The sequence below is a fragment of the Corticium candelabrum genome, chromosome 14, assembly GCF_963422355.1.
Source record: "Corticium candelabrum chromosome 14, ooCorCand1.1, whole genome shotgun sequence".
Taxonomy (NCBI): Eukaryota; Metazoa; Porifera; class Homoscleromorpha; order Homosclerophorida; family Plakinidae; genus Corticium; species Corticium candelabrum.
In genome coordinates, this window is record NC_085098.1 from 6,286,650 (window position 1) to 6,307,264 (window position 20,615).

Below are 20,615 nucleotides of genomic sequence, written 5' to 3' on the forward strand. Positions count from 1 at the left end.
AATGGACCAACTTTGGCTAATATCTCGCTGCTCGCTTTATTATCCGATACTTTTTTCAACGAATGAGAAAAACGGCAATTGTATGTCTCTAAAGTGACCGCTAAATCTCTCTCCTGTCATCAGGTCTCCTACAGCGGCCATCGCTGCCTACGTCATCTATCAGTTCGACACATCGGCGCCATGGCCTCTTTACAAGCCCCGCCTGTCGGTCGCGAAACGTGTGTGTGTACACACAGACCCGGCCCCCTGACTGCGCAAGCCCCCGGCAGTTCGGTGGCAAAAGCCCTGTGCAGCGTGCAGACCCGGTCAGTCGTGCCATCGGCGTGCAGTGTTGCGGTGTGGTCGACAGGTTATCCTAGCGCATATCCAGCCTCACTGGTAAGCGTGCATGCATTGCAGTGTGCATGCAGCACTGTGCAGCATAATTATAAGCGCGTTTGACTGTCTAGGTCTGTCGGAGGATTTGACCTCATCGTTGCTACTTGGAAAGCTCTCGCTTGCTGCAGGTCTAACATTCGGACACAGTGAGTATGCACAATGCACTGATTCGTAACTGGAACGTGAACCAATGCGACCGATCGTGCAGCTCTGCGTCTAGGAAAAGCCTACGCATTTGTTTCCGGATTCGCTTCCCGTGCATCCCGACGTCCGCGTCTCGCGAGACTACCCTCTGTCGGACGCGTTCTCGAGGGACGCAACGACGTGCGAAAAGCGTGACAGCGCACTAGTTTGCAAGCGGCTCGCATTTCGTGCCGGACAAACAAACGGTGTCGCTCTCGCTGAGTTGCATCACGCCGCTGCACGGATCAGCTGGAGACGGCGCTAAACCGCAGCGTGCGTGACCATAACCGTCGAATGCCATCATGGCTATTCCATTCCAATGGATGCCGCTTCGATCAATGCAGCATATTTTGCCGGGGCTGTTGGTGCAGGCCGGAGGCCACGCCTTCCAAGTGCTAATCCGATTAGCGCATTTCGACCTCCTCGCTTGGAGTTTAGCATTTCACATGTGAGCTTGCGGCTCGGTATCGACGAATCGTTTTGTCACGCGATCCGCGTTGGGACAACACCAGTCGCGTGGCGCGTTGGCAGGCAATTATGTTGATAAGGTGACGCTGACAGTCGTGGCCCTCCTCGAAGTTTATTTTGTCCAGATCAGTCTCTGCTGTCGCTTGCGTATCCGTAGATTGTGAGACCGCTGCGGCGCTTGTTTTTATCGTTTGCATTTCGGGTCACGAATTGTGTGCACAATCTCTGACTCATTATTAGCCATTTGATTGAATTCGTTTAGTGTCTGCTTGTGCCAGTGACTAATCTGTTTTGACTCGGACACATGTATATCCTTGCAGGTCTCGCTCTAGCTAACTACGTTGCATGCATACTCAGGACATGTACGTTGATAGTCTTGTAACTGCGCTTCCGTTTCGTTTGCAGATATGAAGCGGCTGCTTCTGTTCGTGTTTCTCTATTTGTGTGTGTTGTGCGCATCCGCTAGACGGCGGGTAAGGATCAACAACCCGGTGACGGTGAAGAGAGGACGCTTGACGTTTTTGAAACAGCGGAGTGATTTGCAGATTGAATACGAAGAGGGTGATGTTTGCGAGCTGATAGTGCTGAGGAACAACCCTACGGACCAACTGATTGGTGCGCTCACTACTGACCGGTTTGATTGCAATTACCCGGATGACACAATTGAGTATGTTCATTTTGGAGCAATTTCTCCGCAGACGGATCGAGTGGCTCTTCAGGCTGTAATCCACAGTTCGACAGAGACGGTTATCATTCCGGTAACTTTGCAGATCACTGTGGCGTTTGTTCAGCTAGAAATAGTGAACAATAATCGGCCACTCGAGGTGCCTCGGCCTGGCGGAACGTCTGGTCCCATTGATTCCTCAAAGCTCACGTTCTCGTATAATTCAGAAACGACAGATTGTCGTCTGACTTTGCTTGTTCAACCGGGTGGATTGCCACGATATGGAGAACTTGTCAATGCAGAAACTAATGGCTTTATGCAGGACTGCCAACTTTTTCTAAATGCTGGTGTGAGATATCGACATACTCGTCCACCATCTCCTGACAGAGACAACATCCCTGTCCTTGTAGAGCTGAAAGACAAGAGTACCAATAGTGTGATCAAGAGTGAGTATTTCCAGGTGCTTGTTAGAATCAGAAATGCACAAGTCAATCAAAGTCCAACCCGTGCCCTTGCAGCTTTGTATGTCCTTGAAGTAAATCAGTTTATCCTGACTGCAATTACACCGGATATCATTGGTATAGAGGATGCAGAAACACCCGCTGGAGAGTTGATTTTTAACATTACACGACCATTAGAAGATGGACAAGGAGCCATTGTCAGCACGGATGACAGGAACTTACCATTGCAGGCTTTTAGACAACAGGATGTGACAGACTTGAAGATTGCGTACTCCCCACCTACAGATGGTTCAGATGTCAAGCGGTTTTTTGAAGTTTATTTCGAGGCTGTAGACAGTGAAGGAGAGACAAGTGATGAGTTCAACCTGGTCATAATTGTCAATCCTAAGAACACGCTAGCACCATTGACTACTAAGAATAAGGGACTCACTCTGTTTGAGGGTCAAAGTCGTCCTTTTGACAGGCATGTGTTGGTTATCTCGGATGAGGATAATGTTGACGATGTAGTAGTAACAGCAATTAATGGCCCACATCACGGAACTCTTTACAAGGAGGATGAAGATGGGAATATCGAGGAAACACGCACATTTACAGTTCACGACTTGCGGCGAGGTGTCTTCAAGTATAAACATGATGGCAGTGACACGTATTCTGATAACATAGTGTTCAGTATGAATGATGGTCGCCATGAGGTCATATTCCTTATTCCCGTTACCATTAGTCCTCTCGATGATGAACACCCTAGGTTGACTGCGAACGTCCTTCTTCGTCTTCAGGAAGGACAAACTGTGCCAATCACTGTTCTTCATCTCAGTGCAACTGATGTTGACTCACAGGTCTCATCCATTAGGTTTGTATTGGAAGCAACAGGTCTTCCCCAAGCTGGTCAGCTCATTTACAGACAACGTGAAACTCCAGATCCTCTAACTGGCTTTACATTTGTGGATGGCTATTACGAGAAGCCAGTTGTTAGTTTTACACAGCAAGATCTTGCTGATGGCCGAATCTTTTATCGGCATGATGATAGTGAGGTTTTTGAAGACGAGTTTCGATTCAGAGTGCAAGATGATTTTACTCCTCCAAACAGGTCACCTGTGTTGAGTTTCAAAATCAAAATACAGAAGCTGGATGATCTAACGCCATCACTTGTTCCTGGTAAGCCTCTCAAGATGGATGTGGAAGAAGGACGGCCCAAGATATTATTGAGCGACTTTTTACTCTACACAGACATAGACACTGAGGATGATAAACTCATTTATAACATCACCGATGGGCCAAAACTGGTAGGTGACACAGGGTCTGCTGGTTTTCTAGTTCTGACTGATAATAACAACAGAGTTGTGACAACATTCACTCAAAAGCGACTAAAGCATGGAAAAATAACTTACAGGCCTCCCACTGGTGAACAGGGAACTAGACAGAAAACTGTTGAGTTCACGTTCTCTGTTGCTGATCCCGATGGCAACACACTGAGTGGACAGAAATTTATAATTACATTGATTCCTATGGATGAGGTAGTTCCAACTGTTCGAAGTGACATTCAACCAACAGTTGGAGAAGGAAAGATGATTGTTCTTGGTCGAGAGCATTTAGATGCATATGATCAAGATTCCAATAGATCACAGATTGTTTTCATTGTACAGTCAATTCCAGAGAATGGAGTGATATACAGAGATGGAGTGCCACTTCGTGTGGGAGATCGTTTTACACTGATTGAAGTAGACAACAGTCGTATCACGTACCAACACACAGGATCTGAAACAACTTCAGATCAGTTTCAGCTTGTTGTGTCAGATGGCAAAAATAACCAGACAGCGACCATTCGTCCTAAGATTATGGCTCGTGACGACACACCACCAGTTTTAGTGCATGTACGACCAATCTCAGTAAATGAAAATGGTATCAGTGCCATTACACAAGAAATTATCAAGGCAACTGATATTGATACAAATAACTTGAGGCTAAGGTTTGTTGTTGTGCAGAGGCCAACGAAGGGTGAGATTCGAGTCAATGGAACTGTTGCTGACAGTTTTACTCAACTTGATGTTCTCAATGGTTTGGTGATATATGTACACACTGGAGGTGAAATTGGTGTTTCACAGGATACAGACACATTTACACTGAACATCACCGATGATTCAACAGATGTTCCAGGTGGAAACATTCTAGGGGGAATTGTGCTGACAATCACTGTGCTACCTGTTGATAACCAACCACCTGTAGTGACTGTCACTCCAGGATTCAAGGTCTTTGAAGGTGGACGCTCTCAGATCACGTTTGACAACTTAACAGTGTCAGACTTGGACACAAACATTGGCGATATCATTTGTAGGGTGACGTCTGTTCCTAATGAGGGTTACATTGAAAACCAAGCTCCAGTGGAGGGAGGAGAAAAAAGTCAACGTGGCAAATCAATTAATACTTTCACAATTCGTAATGTTCTTGATGGATACATTTACTATGTCCAAGCTACTGACTCTGGTGAATCACAGGAGCCATCTCTTGACAGATTTACAATGGTCTGTGGGGATACAGAAAATAACAAAGCTGAGCCTATTAATTTTGACATCGTTGTTGAACCAGAGAATGATGAACCTCCCAAGATGTTTGTGGAGGCATTTGTTGTTGATGAAGGGGGAGTGTTGGGAATTACCCCCACACGCTTACGAGCAACTGATGGAGATGTTCCGAAGCAGACTCTGACATTTGTGATAACTAAGCAGCCTGACCATGGAGAGATTGTTGAGCAACGTTTGGCTGGCAATGTGCAGATCACGTCATTCACAATGGATGACATAACTAGGGGTGCAATATTCTACTTGCACGATGACACAGAGTCGAAAACTGATACATTCAATGTGATCCTTACTGATGGCAAATATGAAGAGCCCAAGACAATTACCATCAACATTCTTCCAGTTGATGATGAAACACCAAGATTGAAATACAACAGAGGACTAAACTTGATTAAGCTTGGTGTTCATGAAATCATTAGGAAACGTTTGTTGACTGCAACTGATATTGACAGTGAAGATGAAACACTTACTTATACTCTGCGCGTGGTACCTCGGATGGGTTATCTACAGTTACTGGTAGGCAATGTATGGCGCAATTTGACAGTCAACAACAACTTCACTCAAGCTAATATCACTGGCAACAGAGTCCGGTTTCTTAGCAATGGCAAAGATGGGGGCAGGGATCGTTTTAAGTTTGATTTGACAGATGGATCTAACACGTTCGTTGATAGGGAGTTTATCATTAATATTCCACAAGTTGATGGCACACCGCCTGTACTGAGAATTCGGCCAGCTGTAGTGAGAGAAAACAACATCGTTGTCATCAGTACAGATTTTCTTCATTCTTTCGATAAGAACTCACAAGATCAAAAGATAAAGTACACTGTTGTTCAGGCTGCACAGTATGGAAGGCTTGAGAATTCGGACAATCCTGGTATTCCAGTGGCTATGTTCACTCAGCTTGATTTGGCAGGAAATAAGATACGATATGTTCATACATCGACTGGTGAAGAGACCATGGACACAGTTGAAATTCGTGCTACTGATGGAGTCAATGATGTCTTAGGAACTCTTGTCATCATGATTACAGCAACAGATGATGCACTTCCTATTGTCTTTAATAATCAACTGAGTCTAGATGAAGGTGCATCTAAGTGGATCACTCCATTTGAGCTAAGGGCAGAAGATGCAGACACAGCGTCAAACAAGATCGTATTTACTATCACACAAGAACCAATGCATGGTAAAGTGCGTCGCAAAGGCAAAGTTGGTCGTCAGTTCACGCAAGAGGATCTTGATCTAAATTTGGTCACATATGAACATGATGGATCAGACACAATTGAAGATGAATTCAAGTTCACTGTGTCTGACTCAACAAATAGGGAGTTTTATCCCTCCATTACCAGTAAGCGGCCAACACACAAGTCACAAGTTTTCATTATAAATGTAAATCCAATCGATGACATGCCACCCAAAATTATGAGGTTGCTCCCCATCATCAATCTGTTTCCTAGTATTACACCTGGACCTGGTGTCAAGAATACCCCTAATCCTATTTCGGGTGATGTGGGTTACTGCTTTTCTACGAGTGGATTAGAGGCCGATGATCCTGACTCGGATGTTGCACAGTTGAGATACGTGATTGTGGAACAACCAGAATTTGGACACATCACAACCGAGGCTACTGGCAATGCAAGTGTTACTTCATTCACACAAGAAGAAGTGAATGCTGGCAAAGCTTGCTATATATTAACTAATCGCAATGCATCAAGTGACATATTTGTATTCAATATTATTGACAGTGCTGGCAACACTCTCTTCAACCAACGAATTCGTTTGGACTGGTCATATGTAGAATTTGCTTCTGCATTTTATGAAGTAAAGGAAGATGCAGGCTTTTTGTACATCACTTTGAAGCGGCATGGAGACCTCAATCAGGAATCATTTGTTACAATCAAGGCTATTGGAGAGACTGCAGAAAAGGGTGTTGACTTCAAACCTGGACGCTCACCGCAAGTTTATTTTGCTGTTGGTGTGAAGGAAAATACATGGAAATTGGAGATCATCAATGACAAGCAGTATGAGAGAGTCGAGAGCTTCAGAGTTGAGTTGAGTGAACCAGTAAACACGGTGTTGGATGAACCTACAAGGACTATTGTGACAATTGTTGATCAGGATGATGGTAGGTAACATCTTAGATAACAAAGATAATTTTTAACAAAGTTTTTTGAATACATTGACTGCTACAGTATCGGAAAGTGGTTTAAAGATTAATTATTTAGTATAATATGATATTAAATATATGGTTAAAAGTTTTATTGGAGTGAACGTTTTTTCCATGCAAGTCATCACATCAGACATGTAATGTGCGTAATTGTTTATGATTTTCTTTCAGAACCCACCCTGTCATTTGGTGAAGCCAAATACAGAGTACAGGAGGATGTTGGAGAACTACTCATACCAATACATCGAACTGGTGACAGTATTTTAGAGACATCAGTCATCTGTTCAACATTTCCCAACACAGCCACTGGAACGACACCCTTTACTGTTGAATCTAAGTCAGACTATGTAACGCGCCCAGATTCTGCACACTCAAGTGTCATTGAGTTTTTGGAAGGAGATACTGAGAAGATGTGTCGCATCATAATCATTGATGACTCACTTAATGAGGAAGATGAAACCTTCAATGTCAATCTGCTAACGATCTCAGGAAGCAAGATTGGAGAGATAAGTGAAACGGAAGTAACCATTCTAACAGATCACAGTGATGGTAAGCTTTAGTAATATCTATTACTGGTTCTTACCAATCATGTACAACATGCTTGTGTTTATATTTAGTCCCAGTTTTCCGATTTGCACAGGAGGAATATTATGTAGATGAGAGTGATGATTATGTGACGGTTGAAGTTCTTCGAGAGGGCACTGACTTTTCAGAGCCAGGCAGTGTCCAAATTGCTACAGCTCGTTCTAAACCAGCATCGGCCGAACGTAAAGACACATGGTGCTACCTCTTGTGACAAACACTATATTTATATTGTCTTTGTTCATTTATTTAGCTGGTCTGGATTATATTCCAGTCTCCCAGATGTTGGAATTTGCTCCTGGCGTTATTCGAACAAAGGTAGACATCAGAATAGTTGATGATTCAAACAATCCAGCCATTGAAGGCGTAGAGACATTCCAGGCTCGTCTGCTCATGGCTATGAATGCTATTGTTGGATCTCCCAATCGTGCTATAGTCTATATCAATGACACAGTGTCTGACAGGCCTCAGTTCAAATTCAGTGAAAAGACTGTGACTGTGAATGAAAATGATGGTGTAATTGAAGTAGTTGTTATTCGGACTGGAGATACAAGTAAGGAAGCAACAGTGCGTTGTTATACTCGGCAAGCATCAGCAGAAGTGATGATGGACTTTGCGGAGAGGCCAAACTCGGATGCGTCAATCATCACTTTTGCACCAGGAGAGCGAAGGAAGGTATGTAGAGTAGAGCTCATGGATGATACCTTGGAAGAGACAGATGAATCTTTCCGACTGCATTTAAGTGAACCAAACAGTCCTGATGGGGCAGGTATTATCAGGCCACACGTCGTTGAGATTATAGTCAAAGACAATGGCGACAGTAAGCTTGCCTGTGTCTGTCTTTCTGTCTGTCTGTCTGTCTTTCTGTCTGTCTGTCTGTCTGTCTCTGTGATTGTGTATTCATATTTGGCTGCTTTTCACTCTGATTAGTGGATCATTTACTGTGTGTCTGTAGAGCCCATTATTCTGTTCAAAGAGACAAGGCTTTTGGTTGAAGAACCAGCATCTACAGATGATTCCGTCTATGCAAACCTCACAATCGTTCGACTGGGAGACATCTCACAGTTGTCTATTGTCCAAGTCTACACAGAGGATACACAAGCTCAATCTGGAACAGATTATTTGCCCTTCTCAAAACAAATCAGATTTGTCTCGAACATGTCTCAAGCTATAGTTTCCATTGCAGTGCTAGGGGATGGAGTGGCTGAAGGTCGAGAGTCATTCAAGGTTCGCATAGGTGACGACCTTCAAAACAGAGCTGAAATCAGGAAAGACGCTGCTGTTGCTCATATCTTCATTGATGATCCGAAGACTGGGAATGGCAAGACCTTAGAAGATACCCCTGTATTTCCTCTTCCACCTGTTGTCGTATCATTGGAAGATTATGATAATGCAGGCGAGGGTAGAGATCCAGATGAGGGATACCCTGTTGTGTGCATCAGTGTAAGTTTTCTGTAGTGGTAAGTGTTAAGACACGTTTCTAAGTTTAGTGTTTTGTCTTTGTAGTCTTGTAATCCAAAGCACCCTCGGTATGCAGAGGCTGGCCCCATTTGTGATGTCGATGATACAAGGACAAAATATGAATGGAAGGTTGCTGACAAGGGTTCTGATCTTGTTCGACTTACATCTGGCACCTTCTTTGCCGATGTGAATGCAATGGTGTTGGATAGTGTGTACTTAAAGTCAGGCGGTCGTGTTCAATGTACAGCAATTCCAGTGAAACTGGGAGGCCCTGATTCAGATACCGAGATAGTCGGAATCCCGAGTGAGGGTGATGTGGTGTCTATTAGTGATGGCAATGGACCTTGCCCACGATATGATTCTAGTGTGATTGGCGCTGAGCCTTTCTCAACAGACGTCTCATACGTTGGTCCTGAAGATCCCAACTTCCCAAATATGGTCAAGATCATTGTTCGTGTACCACATTATAATGGACTTGTGCCTGTTGTATCAACACAAGAGCCAACTAACTATGACCTTCTCTTTACACAAAGTGGGTTCAGGACCGGGTCCCACCCTTGCTCCAACTTGCTAATGCCCAATGAATACACAACAAAAATGAACTTCCTGACAGAAGACACCGGTAATGAGAATGCTCAAGGAAAAGTTTTGGCTTACCAGTATGACACAAAAATGAGATCAAAACCGACTTTACAGTTTTATCGCAGTCTAGACTTGAACAAATGCATGTGGACATTTGAGAGCTACTACAACATGAGTGAGATAGTGACCAAGTGCGGTGGCACAGTTGCCCCAGATGACACAATTCGAGACAACACTCAATCTCACCTGGATGTCCAGCTACCTTTGCATATAGGGTTTGCGTATTATTCACCAGACAGTCCTGATCGTTGGGTGACATTCAGGCAAGACTCTTCAGTAAAGATGTCATTTGTTTATGACACACAAGTTTTGTGGGAAGGTGGAATGACAACAACTGATCAAGTGGTTGATTATCAAAACCAACAGGGACAGCAAGTGTCTCTGGATGTTAGCCAGAGTTCTATCCATCCTCAGAGAATCTACATTGATGAAAATGGTCGGCTGAGAGTAACTTTCTACTCCAAAGCTGGATTTAGAGGACAGTTTATTTTGTTACATGATGGTGAGAGTTCAATGGTGATGTCTAAGAACTACCCATCAAGGCAGTTTGCTTTGGAGCTGTTGTCCAGTCCCACGACTGTTGTGAATGCTCAGCAAGTGTGGAGATTGTCATCGACATTGACCTTGCCAGACTACACAGACTCATACTTGATTAAACTGATTCCTTGTGTTGTGGCTCAAGGAGTTGGCTACTCCAATCCGCTCAATTGTAATCCTGCAAGCAAGATGACATTTGAGCTGCCCTTACGATTTCAGCAGACCAGCAATCCAGTTGACACACAGTACAGACTGGACACGCAGTTGTACATTGTGAATAAAGAGGCCACATGGCTAATGGAGTCAACAGCGGACTTTGGCGCTGACATAGATCAAGTCTTTACTCCAAGTAAGATACTGTTCTATTGGCTGTTACATTATTGCAAACTTTCATGTAGTTGTGTGTCTGTGTGTCGTGTAGCAAACTTGTAATGTGGTGGCAGATTAATTAATGAAGTATTTGTAATTGTGTGTAGATGCCAAGGTGTATGGTCGAATCCAGGTAGATCCATCTCAACGTATCGGCTCAAACTTCAATCTAAATCTGGAGAAAGTGTATGTATGTGCTGGACAAGAAGGCTACGTTCCACGATACGACCCGGCCAATGGACATTATGGCTGTATCAGGGACAGACAAGAACTGCTGTACTCAAAGAAGATCATTGTAATGAGGATACTATATAAGACGACAACAATGTGTGGTAACAAGTTGTTGTTTTGTTAGGATGTTAGAGAACCAGATACAACTAATGCAGACTTAGATGGTGTTTCATTCAATGGGCGTAGTGCTTCACAAGTCCCAGGTGCAGCTGCCATAACGTCGGATGCCAATGTTGACGGATTTCAGTTTGACGTTGCTCCGCTCTATCAGGTAAGCTATTATGGGCTATCTTGTCATCAGCTTGTTATTTGACTAGCTACCGTGTGTTGTAGACTTCAGCAAATGCAGACAACTTTGTGCATGCTCTCTACAGATTTTCATCAAACAAGCGGCGTCGTTCTACCCTTCTCCATGTTGTCGAACCTGCGCGTTCAAAGCGCGATGTCAATGGCCAGCTTGAAGACCAGGAGGGCACAGGCATGCAGATGATACGTTTGGTACCTCAAAATCCTGATGAGAAATTAACACCCAATGATGGAGAGACACAGACCCCTGTCAACAATCCAATTCCAAATCAAAATCTAAATCGTGAAGGTGTTCTACCAGGAGAGGGTGGTTTAGATCCTGGAGTCGATAATGCTGCTGTGAACACACCCAGCAGTGGTGTTTCCATTACTCCCATTATTGCTGCTGTGGCAGGAGTTCTTGTTGTCATAGTGTTGATAATCATTATTGTTGTGGTTGTACGACGACGTGGTGGCAGAAGCGAGGCAAAGTCTGCTGAGTGTCCTGCTCCCCCTCCTACTCATTCGGCAACGAATGCCATTCCAACGAAGTCGGGGGTCCCTCCAGATGACGACAACACTGAAGTATAGTGGATCAAATGAATGGACAATAAATAGGGATTAGAAACTTGGAGACTTGAGACTTACTAATAAGTGATCAGATGAGTTGTTTGTGTTCTATTTAGTCTCTAGTGCTACATGTATGTTGAGCTGTAATCTTTCATTTCCCGTTTAATAATCAACACCTTGATAATGGGGTATTATTAGAAGGGGTATGTATAACCTCTGTTCTTGGGTTGTCATATGGAGATGTACAGTGTGCATCTGATTACTTGTAATAGACCAATAGAAACGCAATAAAGAGCTTACCTACTACAGATGAGCATGTGTTGTACTTGACTGAATCACATGCGTTAGAGACAAAACACTGGTCGAAATTTAGTTGCATTTTGTTTGCTGCGGGTGCCATCTGTGTCAAAAACCTGCGTAATAGTATTTATATTAATATATAAATTTAAGTTTCTTATTAAATTAATAAAATTTAAAATTAAACATTAGAAAGAAGTTGCACAGAATAGGTACAACAGCTACAAACAATTTAAACTTTTTATCAACATTTTATCACAAGATTACTAGAAACAAACTGTATATAGTTCCTTTGTCACGTGGATGACTAATTGATATCAACGACAAAATGGCAGCAGCTGTTTGCAACACGTCTGTTTGTAGACTTCTACGCTTCGCTTTTGTGATGATACTCTTACTACATTATGTCACGTCAGCAAAGAAGAAGGCAGTTTCAAAAAAAGACGTGAGTACATTGTTTCAGATTGAAAGTGTGAATAACTTCCTAATTCTAGCGTTTTTACAGTCAACAGTCAAGTTAGAGGGCAAAGTCAAGCAGCTTTTGGACTGGAACCTTCGCAAACCAATTATAAACCTCAATGGCGACAAATTTCGCGAATACGTGAAGTCTTCGCCTCGCAACTACTCGATTATTGTGATGTTCACCGCTCTGCAGCCACAGCGACAGTGTCAGGTCTGTCGGCAAGGGCACGAGGAATACGAGATTGTGGCTAGTTCATGGCGTTCTTCGAGCGACTACTCGTCGCGCGTGTTCTTCACTATGGTCGATTTTGATGAAGGACCGGACGTTTTCCAGGCAGTAAGCGCACACGTATGCCTCGGAGTCCAGCGTGCAAGATAGTGACTGAGTGTTTGTAGATGAAACTTAATTCCGCTCCTTTGTTTGTACACTTTCCTCCAACAGGAAAGAGAAAGGCTCAGGACACTATGGATTTGCAAAGGTTTCTGTTTTGTAATATACAAGTATGTTGTTGTTCTTCAGCACTACTACTTGTTGTTTCATGTGATTAGAACAGGACTTGGTGCAGAATCCATTGCAAAATTTGTGCAAGATAGAAGTGGCGTTCCCGTAAGTTTTTTCTTGCTGTCACTTCATTTGTCCTTTCTGTCTATCTGTCTGTTTGTTTTACCACGTGTCTGTCCAGTTGTGTGTTTATTTGTTTGTCAGTTTGCTTTTCTGTGTTTGCTTTCAGTTTTGTGTAGTGAGTCGGATTTTGTCTTTCATTATAGATACGAGTTATTCGTCCTCCCAACTACACAGTACCTATCGTCATGCTTTTGGCACTGGGAACTATAGGACTGCTAGCATATTTTACACGTATTGACATCTCCTTTCTCTATAGTACAACCAACTGGGGTTATGCAGCACTTGTATGTTTTGTCATCTACTATTATATGTAAGAAAAACTGAGTTTGCTTGTGGTGCTAGTGTATTATATTTGCTATGAGCTCGGGTCAGATGTGGAATCAGATCAGAGGGCCACCTTTGTTTCACAAGAACCCACAGACTGGAGAAACCGTAAGAAATATGGTTCATTTGATAAAGTAAGAAGTTTGTAGTAGGGTATTCCAAGCCTACCTGCTGCTAGAGATAGGTTCATACGATAGTTCTAAGCAAGAGATAATCTTATATACAGAGTGAAACTGGCCCTGTGTAGCTTGACCTTGTTGATGTACAGGCATACATCCATGGCAGCAGTCAATATCAGTTTATTTCTGAGAGTTACATCATCATGGCTCTTCGTAAGTTTACTACATTCTTCCTCTGTAAAACAACGGGCATATTTGCTAAGCCATTAGTTTGTTGTATAGATGGAGCCATTACTTTTGGCTGGATTCTTCTTTTTGAAACGGCACCGGGAAGCCGAGGCAGCTCGAAGAAAAGTAAGACTTTGTGTTTTGTGAAACCTGATGCTTTGACATTGTTGCATTTTAGCTACTGCAATATTGGGTCTAGTCCTTGTTGTTGGTGTTTTCAGTCTTTTGCTGTACATCTTCAGGAGCAAGTATCCAGGATATCCATACAGGTGAGTTATCTTGTCAACACACTTTTGTTGTGTGATTGTTATTGGATTGCTTGCTCGTAGGTTTTTGTTGTGAAAGCTGTGGACTGAACAAATCATTTAGATGATGTTGTCCATTCTGAAGTAACGTAAATAAAGAGGCAAACAGTGTTACAAACACATTCACTGGCTGCACTGAGTCAATGTATGTATTGGATGGTGTCATGCAATGATTTCTGTCCAAATACAACATATAGAATTGGGGTTCAAATAGCCAACTATTGACTAGGTTTCTTCTGCATTCAGCACTCACCCACCATAGTCTTTGGAAAAGAAACGTTTGAGTTCTCGTTCATGTCAGTTGATTTCACTGTGTTGTGAGGAAAGTTTTGTTTTTTGCAACTGACATGTGGTGGGCAGTATTTACTTCTTTTAGTTTTGACCTGGCAATGTACTTTACTTTTTACCATCCACCATCCATCAGCTGTTCCCCTGGAAGACAAAATTATTTTTGTAAACCTAAAAGTATAGTTTTGGGTGTGAGAGAAATCCTTGTTTCTATAATTGAAAATTTCTCAGAGAAACTTATTCCTTATCTGTTGTTGTTGATAAGCTATCAAAGTAGTGTCTTGGTTGGTATTGTTTACCCCAGCCTTCTGTCTCATTATTTCCAATCTGGGTTAGTCTAGGCCAATCCTATGATATTGCTCTCTCTCTCTCCACCATATCTTAATCTTAGCACCAGCAATGATAGTAGTTGTTGTTGCAAGGAAACACAGACTATCTGCCCACTATCAGAAAAGGGATAAGACCGCCTTGTCATATATTGGTTTGTCTCTTGTGTATAGAAACGTCCCTCCCCTGGCGACTCTGCCAGGGCACCTTCATAGGAGTGTCAATTCCCCAGAGGTCTTAGGGAGGTTGTTGACAACTTTGTACCCATTCTATCTACAGGATAAACATATTGAAATAGGAGGCCAGCGGTGGATGGTTATTAGTCTCTTGGGAGACCCCCAGTGATGAGTATCAATGCTAGTTCTCCAGGGATCCAATGCAAATGTTGGCAGACCCAACTGGTAACAGACTCTGACTTTCTCTCTGTAGGAAAACATTACAGATAAAAGGCTTCTTATGTTGGTATATACTCCATGCTGGGAATAAATAGGAGCCTTATGCATGTAGTAACACGGGACATTAAGGTGTAGGGGTCAGAGTGGGAGTCTGTGGGAGTCTGTAGTGGTTTCTTCTGCTAACAAAACACAACCACCTGATCTCAATAAGCAAGTGCACATGGTTGATCATTGAAACATTGCGAATGAATAGAAATAGAGGCTCTCGAGTGGTCAGTTGGAACCTGAAAGAATGTCCAGGAATTATAAACAATGACAGCGGGTATTACAAGGGGTAGTCTAGACTCTTTTTCATCATTTTTTCCCATGGATCTGTTCAATAATTCATTGCTGTGAGGACACCAGAGTTGAGATTTAATATGGGTGTGAGTCATGCATCCACTGAGTTCCTGTTTGGTGGAATCACCTGGTTTACCAAGTCACCACAGGCTGTTGGACAACATCTACTATTCTTTGTGTGCTGGGGGATTATTTATTATTTCTCTTTCCTTTTGTGCATCCCTGTATCATTGTTATCTTTTTGTAATACATTGCACGTGCCTCTTCAAGAATAGAGTTCACTTAACTGCATACACAGGTAAACTAAACACAGACTGTAAGACATGGAAGACTAGAGATATTAACTATTTGATAAGTGTTCTTTACTTGCTACCTTTGCATGTGTAAGCTCTGTGCTAGAGAGTCCATTCTTCTGTCAAATGCGTGAGGGACGCGATGTTGATTTAAAGCTGCTACTATTGGTGGGGTTGTTGAAGTTGTAATGTCTATATTTTGGGTATTGATGTCTGCATCATGTTTCAAGGCCCTTGTTGTTATTCTCATTCTATTGTATTGTCAATACATTGTTGACTTGGCTGGACTATAGCAGGGCACGTGATATGATATATGAATTAATGCCATTTATATAAAAGGTGCATATCACAATTTGTTGAACCTTGAAAGCTATTTGTACATTAGACATAGACTAGTATGACAGATATGAGGTGACCAATTTACTAGTCCAACAATCATTCTAATGCTCCTCATGCCGTGTCTTCTGGACCACTTGTTAGTTCCACAAAAGAACACTTAAAAAGAAACGCCGATTGTACACTACGCTCTAGGAAAATAGATTGTTTGACCTACTTGGACCAATCAAATGGAGGTAGATTTGGATCAGTTTGACCCCGTTTCACTCCTGAAACAACAATAAATAATGTCAGACTGCACTACATTTTATGATAAACGAACAGCACGAACGCATGCATGCACACACACACACACACACTGACACACACACACACTGACACACACACACACACACACACACACACACACACACACACACACACACACACTGACACACACACACACACACACACCACGTGCAGTTTCTAGCAGTCGCATTTTACTACCAACCTAGATAGATTATAAATGGTATAATTCCCCAGTGAAAGATTGTCTTCGTTACTGAGGCTACACGGTAAACTCGTTGCTTCTTCTCATCATCAAGAAACGACGGCATATTGTGACACGTGATCAAGTTTACCCAAAACAGCTCCCGGATGTGATGGAGCAGAGTGAAGTTTGGGCGATAGCAGAAGACTGTAAATGCCTCCTACAAAAGTTTGTGCAAGAGGACACGCTAAGATTTGCAAAATTTAGTGAAGTGTGGAGGAAAACAAATTTTGGCCTTTTGCAACAGTAAGCAATAAAAACTCACGTTGTGGTGTGAAGTGTTTGCTACCTTGTTGTCTAGTGCTAAACAAGCTGTTACAAAGCAGTGTTTGGTAAGAGCCAATGAATATTCGTTTACCAGTCTTAATTAATTATTATTGCCTGTCTGCATGCATGCCACGTCAGTTTGTTTTCTGCATTTGTTGGCTTAGTACTGTAATGTCAACTTTGCGTACTCTTGTTTTCGTTCAAATAGATTGTGGAGAGAATGCTACACACGTTTGCTGAATACTTAGCTCCAGAGTACTCACATCCGGTTCGAGTTGGTGCAGTTTATGCTCTTTTTTCTGTTTACAAAACTCAAATTCGCAAAAACAAAATGAAAGTAAGACGTTGTTGGCTATCTGCAATAGGTAGAGTATAAGCTCGAGCTGTCTATATGTGTAGATTAGATTGACTGAGTCGATGTGGAAGGCATTGGATTCCTTGTGTAAAGAAATGCACGAAGGCGAAGTATGGCTGTATACCAAAATAGAGAAAGATATAGACAAACAGGTAGACAGATAGGCAGACAGACAGACAAACAGACAGACAGACAGCGAGTGTAAGCATTGAGAAATGGATATTTATATTTCACATCTCGAATTGTAGCATTATGATGTTGAGTTTGTTATTCGGCTTCTGAAATCTCAACAAGCATTTTTCTACACAGCAACATCATTGCCAGTACAACAAACTGATTTCAATATGTTAGCTTATTTGTTTAATTAAACTTTCTTATTATTTTAGTTGAGTCTGGGATCACGAATTGTGTACTGTGACAGTACCAGACTAAATCATCTTGCAGAGTCTAGAGCACGGGATCATGACGTTATCTCAACAGTCTTAGATAAGAGTGCCTTTTCAGTGAGTGCGGTTTTTGTTGTTGTTACATGAACTTGAAGGTAATGTCTTGCATTGTACTGTTTACTAAAGGCAGTGAAAGATATTAATGATCGTTACACTGAGTCTAAGTCTTTGTTGGCAATCAGTCATCCACAATCTGCAGCTTCATGTAGTATTGTGAACAGTCGAATGCCAAATGAAATAGAACAGTAAGTCTGCAGTAGCTAGACCAGTATGTTTATGAAAACAAACAGTACAAATCAAGTAAATTTATGTCACAAAGGTCTACTAACAGTGACGTTTTGTTTGCTGTCTCTAGATTTGTAGAGAAACATCTTGAATCTCAACTGCAGGTAAGATTGTTATGACCGTGAAACATTGAATTGTTATTATTCTACGAAACTGTAAATATGGAATTAACAACAATCCCCGATATACTTAGCAGACTAGATGTGAATGTATTTCCTTTCAACAGCTTGCAGCATGAGGATGAGATCTGTTTGTACATTTATGGTGCGAGAGAACTGCGGGCACATCTAAGAGTTCTGTTTCTTGTTTTCATGTGTATGATGGTTTCTAATGTGTGATTGTATTTGAGTTGGAGGATACATCTTTGGCCAAACTTACTATTTATTCTGAAGCGAGACAATTGTTTTGTTTGCAGCTAGTTGAGTTGGTTGTTGTTTATTTTAATTAACACTAAACAGACAAGGTTTCTTGAGTGATGGGCAAGTTTGTTGTAGGCAGAGAGTGGCAACTCATTTGGAAAGTCTGTTGTACAAGAAACATCTCACAGCACTTCAGTAATACAAACATGTGTTTTTGTAGTGTTATGGAGTTTGTTTGTTTGGTGTACATAGACTGAGGTAGAATCTGGTTCAAAGACATCTTCTCTGACTAACACTGGCGACCAAGGACTCTTGGATCGTCGTCGAGCAATTCGATCTCGATCATTTTCTTCTGGTGTACATGTGCAAAAGGTGAATGGTTTGCCAAACATTGTATAATGTATATTTATTTACTGATAGGATTGACATTAATGTAGAAATCACGAAAAAGAAGAAGAATACTAGGAGATTCCTCTAGTGGCTCAAAACAACGAAATCGAAATGCAGATGCAGAAACTAGTAAGTGAGAAAACAAGCAGTTGATACTTGAGGACAAGGAAGATGGTGTTGATCTCTAAAACTACAATACAGTAACTTACATTTTTATGAATGTAGGAGACTTTGAGTTTTTTACCGGAAATCCTGATCACAGGATTAGATTATCACGAATGTTAATGATAATAATTAATTAATCAGTTTATATATTTTGCTCTAAGCTTTACAATTATAATCACTGACAGTCAATCTAATCAAGGGACTCGTGCACGTGTTACTTATAATGTAATATCTGGTCTAATCCCTCAAGACATGTAGGTAGTGTGGCTAACTACTTGGCACTACTTCATAACGAGGTGCGGAGCTTGTCTGGGTGTACGAGGCAAGCCTAGCGCGCGTTCTAGGTACTAGGATAATGGACATCTTTTACGAAGTGCGACAAGGAAACGTTGATCATGTTCGCCGCTGGCTGGCCTCTGTTGAAAACGATCCGAATTGCACGTCGGTTTCTCTCTTTAGGCCTTGATCTTGATAACTTCTCATGACTCTTCGTTCTTGATGACTCGTACTGTAGGGACGAACACGGCTTTACTCCTCTTCACTGGGCAGTGCGTCAGGGTCATAAAACGTTGGTGGACATGCTTCTTGCACGTGGAGCTAAAGTAAATTGTGTGAACATGGGAGGTGATACTCCGGTACATCTTGCTGCGGCTCATGGACATATGGACATCATTCGATCCGTGAGATAGATAGCTTGGTTGCTGAATATTTCTTGTTAGACTTGTGTGTGTGTGTGTGTGTGTGTGTGTGTGTGTGTGTGTGTGTGTGTGTGTGTGTGTGTGTGTGTGTGTGTGTGTGTGTCTGTGTGTGTCTGTGTCTGTGTCTGTGTCTGTGTCTGTGTGTGTACATTGTGCAACATTTTTCTGTTTGCCTACCTGTCTCTGGCTGGCTGGCTGTTGCTGTCTGTTTGTTCTGATACTTGCAGTTAGAGTCAAAAATAAAGAAAATTTGTCAGTCTGTCCGCCTGCTTCTTTGTCTGTCTGTATTATATGCCTAATCATATTTTGTCTTTTTGATTTTCTGTTACCTTGTTTCTGTTGTAAAGCTGATCAAACAGAGAGCTGACTTGAGGTTTTTGAATGAACACGGCAACACTCCATTACACTACGCTTGCTTTTGGAACTACAGTGAAGTCGCTGAGGTGCATAGTTAATATGTGCTCTGTAATTTGCATGGAGTTGGTCTGTGTTAAATGGTATACACATGCACACACACACACACACACACACACACACACACACACACACACACTGACACACACGCACACACACACACACACACACACACACAAACACACACACACACTGACACACACACACACACACACACACACACACACACACACACACACACACACACACACACACACACACACAGCACAGCACAGCATTATACGTGTCTCATAACTGTCTTTGGTTTAAGTTATATTCAATTATACAATGTTTTGTTTTCCAGCTGTTATTGAGCAAAGGTGCTAATGTTGCTCAAGCTAACAAAGACAATCAAACTCCACTTGATAAATGTCGACGACGTCTATGTATTGCACTGAAAGGTTAATCACTACCCATAAGAACATGACTTTATTTGTGGTTTGTAGATGGTAAACCCACATTAGAATTTTGCGTGAATTATGCAGCAGCAAATTTTTGTTCACAATATTAAGAATTTATAGTTCAGTATGTTTATGCTGTAGTTTAGTGTATAGTATACATATGTATCTACTGTTATATACATACAGACCAGTGAATAACTGCTAACTGTTTGTATCACTTGTAGGATCAAAGTGTTCTCAGCACTGAGCTTATTTTAGTTATAACGATACTTGTTAGTAGTAGTCAGTGTCTGTTAGTGCAAGTTTTGTATGCCTTGTTACGTCTCAATTCCAAGATTGCAGATAGTATGCTGTGACA

At 42.0% G+C, this 20,615-nt stretch overlaps 4 protein-coding genes across 5 annotated transcripts in view; all 4 read left to right on the top strand.

Annotated features, from left to right (window-relative positions):
• The first annotated feature begins 316 nt into the window (after positions 1 to 316).
• On the top strand, positions 317 to 11,879 carry LOC134190096 (extracellular matrix protein 3-like). The gene is made up of 11 exons (XM_062658522.1): positions 317 to 378; positions 450 to 524; positions 1,435 to 6,852; positions 7,066 to 7,443; positions 7,512 to 7,661; positions 7,730 to 8,296; positions 8,432 to 8,919; positions 8,983 to 10,465; positions 10,593 to 10,780; positions 10,841 to 10,987; positions 11,050 to 11,879. Exons 3-11 carry the CDS (start codon positions 1,437 to 1,439, stop codon positions 11,590 to 11,592), a joined length of 9,360 nt encoding a protein of 3,119 aa, XP_062514506.1. The 5' UTR covers positions 317 to 378; positions 450 to 524; positions 1,435 to 1,436; the 3' UTR covers positions 11,593 to 11,879.
• Positions 11,880 to 12,188: 309 nt separating this feature from the next.
• On the top strand, positions 12,189 to 14,053 carry LOC134189554 (magnesium transporter protein 1-like). The gene is made up of 10 exons (XM_062657863.1): positions 12,189 to 12,313; positions 12,374 to 12,667; positions 12,727 to 12,809; positions 12,880 to 12,937; positions 13,099 to 13,239; positions 13,298 to 13,387; positions 13,548 to 13,611; positions 13,681 to 13,752; positions 13,805 to 13,895; positions 13,956 to 14,053. Exons 1-10 carry the CDS (start codon positions 12,197 to 12,199, stop codon positions 13,966 to 13,968), a joined length of 1,023 nt encoding a protein of 340 aa, XP_062513847.1. The 5' UTR covers positions 12,189 to 12,196; the 3' UTR covers positions 13,969 to 14,053.
• A 2,435-nt stretch (positions 14,054 to 16,488) lies between these two features.
• On the top strand, positions 16,489 to 18,883 carry LOC134189800 (snRNA-activating protein complex subunit 1-like). 2 transcript variants are annotated; one of them, XM_062658182.1, is made up of 11 exons: positions 16,489 to 16,684; positions 16,740 to 16,770; positions 16,914 to 17,042; positions 17,105 to 17,212; positions 17,309 to 17,383; positions 17,447 to 17,563; positions 17,633 to 17,751; positions 17,862 to 17,895; positions 18,286 to 18,345; positions 18,403 to 18,522; positions 18,588 to 18,883. In XM_062658182.1, the coding sequence occupies exons 1-11, from the start codon at positions 16,551 to 16,553 to the stop codon at positions 18,675 to 18,677; spliced, it is 1,017 nt and encodes a 338-aa protein (XP_062514166.1). In that variant the 5' UTR covers positions 16,489 to 16,550; the 3' UTR covers positions 18,678 to 18,883. The 2 variants fall into 2 exon arrangements, with proteins under 2 accessions (XP_062514166.1, XP_062514167.1); XM_062658183.1 differs by having other exon boundaries at positions 16,496 to 16,684; positions 17,105 to 17,170.
• Positions 18,884 to 19,056: 173 nt separating this feature from the next.
• LOC134189700 (integrin-linked protein kinase-like) overlaps positions 19,057 to 20,615 on the top strand; it is a 5,425-nt gene continuing 3,866 nt past the window's right edge. The window contains exons 1-4 of the mRNA XM_062658054.1: positions 19,057 to 19,146; positions 19,220 to 19,385; positions 19,751 to 19,846; positions 20,161 to 20,257. Of these exons, the coding sequence (XP_062514038.1) occupies positions 19,061 to 19,146; positions 19,220 to 19,385; positions 19,751 to 19,846; positions 20,161 to 20,257 (445 nt within the window). The 5' untranslated portion in view covers positions 19,057 to 19,060. The remainder of the gene's footprint in view (positions 19,147 to 19,219; positions 19,386 to 19,750; positions 19,847 to 20,160; positions 20,258 to 20,615) is intronic.